The sequence below is a fragment of the Nyctereutes procyonoides genome, unplaced genomic scaffold (assembly GCF_905146905.1).
Source record: "Nyctereutes procyonoides isolate TBG_1078 unplaced genomic scaffold, NYPRO_anot_genome, whole genome shotgun sequence".
Taxonomy (NCBI): domain Eukaryota; kingdom Metazoa; phylum Chordata; class Mammalia; order Carnivora; family Canidae; genus Nyctereutes; species Nyctereutes procyonoides.
In genome coordinates this window covers 13448-23070 of record NW_026574898.1, presented here as the reverse complement: position 1 = coordinate 23070, position 9623 = coordinate 13448, and the positions used below count along the sequence as shown (strand labels likewise).

Below are 9623 nucleotides of genomic sequence, written 5' to 3'. Positions count from 1 at the left end.
GGTGGGGCATAGCCAGCCTCACAATGGCAGTGCCTTAAATTGTTGCAAACTCCTCTCCCATTACACATTTCTTTTGGTTCACAGTCGTACTTGAGCACGACATGATCAGTGCAAGAGTAATTCATGCAGACTTTGTGTGGGGCACAGAGAGTGCCAGTGTGCACATCTCCATCGTCAGGGATATCACTGATGTTGTAGGCATCCATGCTCCAACACCAGTCATCTTTGTGAGCTACCTGGATCACAGTATGGTAAGGTTTTATTGGTGGTACCTGGGTAATATTTGTACATACAAGTTTCCCACAAAATATATTCTCATCAAAGCACTTAACATATCTTGGGACAACTGCAGTAGGACAGCCACAGTTCCCAAACCGGTTACCTTTGCTGTTCATAGAAATATAACAGTCTTCTGGAGCAGACACTGCAGGGGAACCATATATATCCATGCACTGAATATCAGGGTTCTTACACCGGCCTCTAAAGCAATAGTGAATTATATCACACAGTGTACCATCTTGCTTATAGAGGTCTGTGGGGCATTTACCAGAAGAACCATCACAATACTCTGGGAGGTCACACTCTCCCAAAGCAGAGCGACACATGAATCCTTTATGTCTGAACTGGCAATTAAAACAGCATAGTCCATCATTACACTGTGCCTGCTCCTTCAACCGACATGTTTGGTCACAGCAAAGGTTATTACCACAGTCAGGTCCACAGTCACATTCCTCGTTGTAGTCCAACACACCATTTCCACACGTGGCTTGCCTACGCAGGCGACCTTTGGGCCGAGGCTTGTTAAATAGGCAGGCCCCTTTATGTTCCCGGAGGAACTTGTAGAAGTAGTCAGAGCTGCAGTTGCTGAAGCCACTTTCCTTAGTGATATTTTCATGCATGAGGCAAAAGTGTTTATCTTTACAAATGCAGGCTGAGTGGTCGTGCTGAATACCCAAGTTGTGCCCGAGCTCATGGACCATGAGCGCTGCAAACAGGAGGACATCTTCATGATGGAAGGATTCAACGGCTGTTGCAAAGCCTCCCGAACAGGCACCATTGAGAAATGCCTGCCCCGCATCCCCTTCAGGATGATGTCCAACGATCATGTGGGCAACATCGTGCTCCACACGATGGAACAGCTTCTCCTGTCTCCAGCTATTGAAATTCCTGAGTGTAACTCGCAAGTCCGCTGGGACTTCTATGAGGTCCCCCTCGGTCCAGATCTCCATTCCAGCCAACACCACCTCTGTGTTTATTCCCCTAGTGAAGATGTTGGCCAGGGCGGTGATGTCCATTACTCTCTGGACTGTCTCATTGACGTTACTGCCCCACATTTGGAACCGCTGGTGGTTGACCACGACAAACATCTCCACGTACTTGGTGTGTGACCAAAAGGAGGACGGTGCCTGTAGACTGCGAGGCTTCCTGCTCCCTTGTTGCCGGCTGGTGGACACCACTTGGCTGCCTTTGGAAGTGACATTACAGGAGACTCGAGCTTGGTGTGCCATGGTGTACAGCACATGTTCAAACCGTTTTGAAGTGTCCATGGGCTCAATGCCATAGGGTTTTCCCTCCCTAATCAGGATGCCCCTGAGGCCCGAACAGGTGTTGAGAGAAACAAAAGAACCTGGGACTCCTTCTATGTAGCCTTCGTAGTGACAGTCATGCGAGATGAAAGGCATTTCTTGCCCCAGGACACCACTGTGGTAGCTGAAGACTGGAAAGTTACTCACAAAATAGTCTCTCTTCACCTTCAGGTGAATCACCTGTTTCTGGCCCTGCATTAATAGTACATAGGATGCCTTTTCCCCTGGGCCTTCCCTTCCCTTGGCTGTCAGACTCTTGGGGATGACTGTTTCATAAGAAGAGTAATATACAGTTCCAGGGTCACAGTACAAGCTTGGCAAGAAAATCAGTACCAACAGCAACAAAATCCCCAACCTGACACACAGAGGTCCTGGTGCTACCAGTGCCCGCCTCAAGTCCTTCATGTGGGGAGCCCAAGTCTGAAACACTTGGCCAGCCTCGTAGGTAACCACTTGGTATTTCTGCAGAGAAGACAAGAAGGAGGCAGAGTGTCTCAAAGAAGCTGCCATGGATATGGCCATTGTGAATCAGCTGATGGTGGGTGGCCTGCGTCCATCAGCAGCAGCTCTCCCTGACACACAGACCCTCAGTCACAGGCATTAGCTCCAGATCTCTGCTGGCTGCATAAAGGGTGGCTACTGTCTACCTGTGAGAGGCACAGCCTCTGGCTGTGTCCTTTCCAGTCTTTCTGATCTGTTATCCTTCAGATAGTGTCCTTTCTCTGTGACTTCTTTCCACAGCATCAGCTTCAGTGCACCTTGGCTAAAGTCCTTCCGACATCATAGGCTGATATAATCATGAAGGACTGCAAACTCTAAAATGCAAGACCCTACCTTGAGAGTGGAAACAAAACCTCCATGCCTTCTCAACTGTGCCACACAGAATGCCCCACCCCCACCCCTCTGGTCGTCCGTTGCTTGGCTAACTCCAAGTGTTCCAGACCAGGGGGATTGGACATCTTTGGTGGGCACACTCTGTCGCTCACTTCCCCTCTTCTAAAACTCTTGCTCTGTGATACACAGACATCATAATTCAGATTGTTCTTTATCCCTCGATGGCATTATAGTGATATGCACACCTCACAGGCTGGTCTGTTAGCTAAGGCAGATGGAGTGGTGGCACTGTGGCCACAAGACAGACCCACGTGGGCTGGTGACTCACGGGGCAAGGGCCAATAGTCCTCTCTGTTTTGACATCACCAAAGTTTGGTTTCTCGAGTTCTGTTTATAACACAGTCCAAACATGTGTCTGGGGATGCTAATAGAGCGGTCTCCTCTTATGCATGAGTATCATGGCCATGTTGGTGGGTGCGTAGAGGCCCACAGCCTTCTCGAGATGGCCCTGACATACTGGTACACTAAGATTGTGCCTGTTGTGAACTAGATAATCCTGATAAAAGTCTCCCTTGTGTTAGAATATGGCCTCTGGGGGTTCAGCGACCTCTTCTGTCTGTTCATCTTTATACCCCTGGGTCTAGAAGAGGGCTTGTCCAAGAGTAGATGAACAAGAATTATTTATCAAGTGAACCCTGGTATGGGTACGGTGATGTCTCATCTGTTGTGTGTTATTTGTTTGTACTTGCTTGAATGCCTGCCCTGAATGGCTAAAAGTGTCTTCTGGGAAACCCACAACCATGCTGACTAATGGCATATTTGTGATTTCGGTGTGTGTATACCTCTTCCTATATTTTACCAGAAGTTCACTCTCCTGATTTCTTCCTGCCTCATCTTTCACTGAGAAAAATGGAAGCAATCCGATGAGTACTTCTACATGTAGATGCCAGGTGAGCCCACCTGTATCTAGAGTCTCCTCCACTGTAGTGGATAAGTTGTCCATGCTCCAATCTAAGGCCGATCCTTCTGCTTGTATGCAGAGTCTCCTTCCCATTCAGTTGCTCATGGACTTTGTTCACTCTTCCAGTTCTCCCTTCTCCCTTTGACATCTTTTTTTTTAAGATTTATTTATTTATTCATGAGAGACACACACACAGAGAGAGAGAGAGAGAGAGAGAGAGGCAGAGACATAGGCAGAAGGAGAAGCAGGCTCCTCGCAGGGAGCCCGATGCAGGACTGGATCCCGGATCCGGAGATCACGACCTGGGCCGAAGGCAGGCACTCAACCGCTGAGCCACCCAGGCGTCCCTCCCTTTGACATCTTAAACATCTGTTTGTCCATTGGATCCAGTCTCATCATATGCTGTAATATCTCGCCCTTATGAAACCATCCTTCTCAGCCTATATCACTCTCCAGTTGCATCCAATTTCTCTTTTCCATTTCAAAATGAAACTCTTTGAAAGAGTGTATAAACATTCTGTTCCAGTTTGCACCGCTACTTTTTTCTTTTCTGAAATGTTTTACTTTGAATCACAGCACAAACACAAAGCATGCATAAAATGTAAATGTATTTTACAGTGAGTTATTTGAAAGAGAACAGCCGAGCCAGACACAAAAGGACAAATATTTTATGATTTCATTTATTTAAAAAAATTTTTATTCAAACTCAATGTAATTAATATATAGTGTATTATTAGTTTCAGAGACAGAATTTAGGGATTCAGCAGTTGCGTATATAACACCCAGTGCTCATTCCATCAGGTGCCCTCCTTACGGCCGGCCCATCACCCAGTTACCCGGTCCCCCCTGCCCAGCCCACCTCCCCTCCAGCAACCCTCAGTTTGTTTCCTATAGTCGAGTCTCTTATGGTTTGTCTCCCTCTCTGTTTCCATCTTATTTTATTTTTCCTTCCTTTCTCCTGTGTCCATCTGTTTGGTTTCTTAAATTCCACATAGGAGTCAGATCTTGTATTTGTCTTTCTCTGACTCTTATTTCACTTAGCATAATACCCTCTAGTTTCATCCACGTCATTCCAAATGGCAAGATTTCATTCTTTTAGATGGATGAATAGTATTCCATCTGTGTGTGGGTGTGTGGGGGTGTGTGTCCACACACCACGTCTTCTTTATCCATTCATCTGTCAGTGAACATCTGGGCTTGTTCCATAGTTTAGCTACTATGGACATTGCTGCTGTAAACATTGGGGTCCAGATGCCCCCTTGGACCACTATGTTTGTAGCCTTTGCATAAATACCTAGTAGTGCCATTGCTGGGTTGTAGGGTAGCTTGATTTTTGACTTTTTGAGGAACCTCCACACTGTGTTCCAGAGCAGCTACACCAGTTTTCATTCCCACCCACAGTGTGAGAGGGTTCTTCTTTCTCCGCATCTCGCCAACATCTGCTGTTTCCTGAGTTGTTAATTTTAGCCATTCTGACCAGCTGGGAGGTGGTATCCCATTGTGGTTTTGATTTGTGTTTCCCTGATGCCGAGTGATGTTGAGGTTTTTGTTTTGTTTTGTTTTATTTTGTTTTGTTTTGTTTTTACCTGCCTATTAGCCATTTGTACGTCTTCTTTGGGAAATGTCTATTCATGTCTTCTGCCCATTTCTTGACTGCAGTTTTTGGTTCGGGGGTATTGGAGTTTGAAAGTTCTTTATAGACTTCGGATATTAGCCCTTTATCTGATATGTCAATTGTAAATATCTTCTCCTGTTCCATAGGTTGCCTTTTAGTTTTGCTGTTTCCTTTGCTGTGCAAAAGCTTTTTATCTTGATGAAATCTCAACAGTTCATTTTTGCTTTTGTTTCCCTTGCCTTTGAAGACGTGTCTAGCAAGAAGTTGCTGCAGCTGAGGTCAAAGAGATTGCTGCCTGTGTTCTTCTCTAGGATTTTGATGGATATCTGCCACACATTTAGGTCTTTCATTGATTTTGAGTTTATTTTTGTGTATGGTGTAAGAAAGTGGTCCTGTTTCATTCTTCTGCATGTGGCTGTCCAGTGTGAGTTATATATCAACAAAGCTGGTGTTAAAAGCTGTTGTTAAAAATAAATGTTGAGGGCAGCCCGGGTGGCTCAGCAGTTTAGCGCCACCTTCAGCCCAGGGTATGATCCCGGAGAACTGGGATGAGTCCCACGTTGGGCTCCCTGCATGGAGCCTGCTTCTCCCTCTGCCTGTGTCTGTGCCTCTTTTTCTCTCTGTGTCTCTCATGAATAAATAAATAAAATCTTTAAAAAAATAAAAATAAAAATAAATGTTGAACCACCCTTGCATCCCAGGAACAAATCTCACTTGGTCATGGTGAATAATTCTTTTAATGTACTCTTGGATCCTATTAGCTAGTATCTAGGAGAGAATTTTTGCATCCATATTCGTCAGGGATATTGGTCTGTAATTCTCCTTTTTGGTGGGGTCTTTGTCTGGCTTTGAGTTCAAGGTATTGCTGGCCTCGTGGAATGAGTTTGGAAGTCCTTTCATGTCTATCTTTTTGAAACAGCTTCAGAAGAAAAGGAATTAATTATTCTGTAAATGTTTGGTGGAGTGGCGCCTGGGTGGCTCAGTGGTTGGTTGAGCATCTGTCTTTGGCTCAGGTCATGATCCCAGGGTCCTGGGATCGAGTCCCACATCGGGCGTGCCGATGTGCTTCTCCCTCTGCCTATGTCTCTGCTTCCCTCTCTCTCTCTCTCACTCTCTCTCTGCTCTCTCTCTCTCTCTGTGTGTGTGTGTGTATGTGCGTGTGATGAATAAATAAGCCAAAAATCTTTAAAGAGTAAAAGAAAAGAAAAGTTTGGTAGAATTCCCCTGGGAGGCCATCTGGCCCTGGACTCTTGTCTGTTGGGAGGTTTTTGATTACTGCTTCAATTTCTTTGCTGGTTGTGGGTCTGTTCAGGTTTTCTATTTCTTCCTGTTTCAGTTTTGGTAGTTTATGTGTTTCTAGGAATGCATCTGTTTCCTCCAGATTGCCTAATTTGTTGCCATATAATTGCTCATAATATTCTCTTATAATTGCTTGTACTTCTCCAGTATTGGTTGTGGTCTCTCCTCTTTCAGTCATGATTTTGTTTGTTTGGGAGGAAGGCCTCTTTCCATTTTGATAAATCTGGCTAGGGGTTTGTCGATCATATTAATTCTTTCAAAGAACCAGCTCCTAGTTTCCTTGTGATCTGTTCTACTGTTGTTGTTTTTTTATTTCTATGTCATTGATTTCTACTCTCATCTTTATTATTTCTCTTCTCCTGCTGGATTTATGCTTTATTTGCTGTTCTGTTTCCAGCTCCTTTATGTGTATGTTCAGGCTGTGTATTTGAGACATTTCTTGTTTCTTGAGGAAGGTGCCTGTATTGCTATATACTTCCCTCTTAGGGCTGCCTTTGCTGCAGCCCAAAGATTCTTAACTATTGTGTTTCCATTTTCATTTCTTTCCATGTATTTTTTAAATTCTTCTTTAATTTCCTGGTTGACCCATTCATTCTTTAGTAGGATGCTCTTTAACCTCCATGTATTTGTGTCCCTTCCAAATTTTCTCTTGTGATTGAACTCAAGTTTTAAAGCATCGTGTTCTGAAAATATGCATGGTGTGAGCTCAATTTTTTGTACCAGTTGAGATCTGATTTGTGACCCAGTGTATGATCTATCTCTTCTAGAGAATGTTCCATGTGCACTTGAGAAGAATGTCCATTCTCTTGCTTTAGGATGAAATGCTCTGAATAGGCTCAGTCGGTTAAGTAGCTCTTTTCAGCTCAGGTCATGATCTCGGGGTCCTGGGATCGAGCTCCGCAGCAGGCTCCCTGCTCAGTTGAGGATCTGCTTCTCCCTCTGCTCCTCCCCCACCTCCGTCCCACTCATGTGCTCTCTCTCTGTCTCTGTCTCTGTCTGTCTGTCTCTGTCTCTCTGTCCCTCTCCCAAATAAATAAAACCTAAAGAAGAAAAAAATGCTCTGAATATATCTGTGAAGTCCATCTGGTCCACGGTGTCATCCAGAGCCCTTGTTCCCTTATTGATCTTCTGCTCAGATTATCTGTCCATTGCCATGAGTGGGGTATTAAAGTCTGCTACTATTGTCAACATGTTTCTTTAATTTTGTTATTAATTGGTTTATATAGTGGGTTGCCCCCAAGGTAGAGGCATAAACGTTTATAATTGCTAGATCTTCTTGTTGGATAGACCTTTTTATTATATCATGTCCTTCTTCATCTCTTATTAATATCTAGTTCGTCTGATAGAAAGATTGCCACTCCAGCTTTCTTTTGATGTCCACTAGCATGACAAGTGGTTCTCCACCCCCTCACTTTCAATCTGGAGGTGTTTTTGGGTCTATTTTTTTTTTTTATTTATGATAGTCACACAGAGAGAGAGAGAGAGAGGCAGAGACACAGGCAGAGGGAGAAGCAGGCTCCACGCACCAGGAGCCTGATGTGGGATTCGATCCCGGGTCTCCAGGATCGGGCCCTGGGCCAAAGGCAGGCGCCAAACCGCTGCGCCACCCAGGGATCCCCTGTTTTGGGGGTCTAAAATGAGTCTCTTGTAGACAGCAAGATGAGTCTTGTTGTTTTTTTTTTTTAATCCAATCTGATACCCTGTGTCTTTTGGTTGGAGCATTATGTTCAGAGTAACTATTGTAAGATATGAATTTAGTGCCATTGTATTACCTGTAACACTGCTGTTTCTGTAGATTATCTCTGTTCCTTCCTGAGCTTTGTTACTTTGGGGCTCTCTTTTCACTCAAAGGATCCCCTTTAATATTTCTTGTGGGGCTGGTTTAGTGTTCATGAATTCTTTTAATTTTTCTTTGTCCTGGAAACTTTTTATCTCTCCTTCTATTCTGAATGGCAGCTTTGCTGGATAAAGTATTCTGGGCTGCATTTTTTCCCCCTTTAGCACATTGAATATATCATGCCAGTCCTTTCTGATCTGCCAGGTCTCTGTGGACAAGTCTGTTGCCAGCCTTATGTTTCTACCCTTATAGGTTAAAGACCTCTTGTCTCAGGCTACTTTCAGGATTTTCTCTTTATCTCTGAAATTTGCAAGCTTCACTATTCTGTGTTGGGGTGTTGACCTATTTTATTGATTTTGAGGGGGGTTCTCTGTGCCTCCTGGACTTGAATGCCTGTTTCCTTCCCCAGATTAGGGAAGTTCTCAGCTGTAATTTGTTCAAATAAGCCTCCTGCCCCCCTTCATCTTCTGGGACCCGTATTATTTGAACATTATTTCACTCTGTGGTATCACTGATTTCTCAAAGTCTCCCTTTGTGATCCAGTACTAGTTTCTCTCTTTTTCTCAGCTTCCTTGTTTTCCATCATTTGATCTTCTATATCACTGACACTCTCTTCTGCCTTGTTTATCCAGGCTGTGAGACCTTCTCTTTTTAACTGCATCTCAGTAATAGCATTTTTTATATTCACCCGATTAGATTTTAATTATTTTATTTCTACAATAAGGGATTCTCTGCTGTCTTCTATGCTTTTTTTCCAAGCATATTTCTTAATAATCATTGTCTTGAATTTCACTGCAACATCTTACTTATATCCATATTGATTAAATCCCTGGCAGCAAGTAGTACTTTCTCCTGTCCTTTCTTTTGGGGTGAGTGAGTTTCTCCATCTCAAAATTATGTCCAAAAAGAATAGAAGAAAGAGAGAGAAAGACAAAAATAACAACAGCAGCACCAGAAAATACAAACAGGACTAACCAGAAGAAAACAGAAACAAAACGAAATAAGAAATCAAACAAGAAGTAAAACAAACAAAACAATAAACTAGATCCTGGGTATGTTTTGGCTTGTTTGTTAAGAGAAACTAGATCTCAAAATAGGAAAGAAAGGAAAACATATAAGTATATATGTTTATACATACAGGCTCTAAAATACAGTAAAATACAATGAAAGGAAAACAAAAATTAAAAATGTATGTATTAAAAAAATTTTAAAGAATTGAACAGAGAATTGAAAAAATAAGAAACTAGCTGAAAAACAATAAAAGCAAAAGATTAAAGAATAATTTTTTAAAACCATGAATGATATATCCTGTTTTCCGCAAAAGCTGAACTTTTGCAATCTCTATGATCGGTAAACTTGGTGCTAATGAGTTGTTCCTGCTGGTCTTCTGGGGGAGGGGCCTATTGCACTGATTCTCAGGTGTCCTTGCCTGGGTAGAATTGCACCCCCCTTACCAGGGGGCTGGGCTCAGCATAAGCAACTCTGGATTAC

General features: G+C 43.4%; 1 protein-coding gene across 1 annotated transcript; it reads right to left on the bottom strand.

Annotated features, from left to right (window-relative positions):
- Positions 1-8: 8 nt before the first annotated feature.
- LOC129496036 (disintegrin and metalloproteinase domain-containing protein 1a-like) lies at positions 9-2108 on the bottom strand (the record flags this gene model as incomplete). Its single annotated transcript, XM_055304338.1, has 1 exon — positions 9-2108. A coding segment is annotated over exon 1 (2100 nt), but the record flags the coding sequence as incomplete, so codon positions are not given.
- Between the last annotated feature and the right edge of the window lie 7515 nt (positions 2109-9623).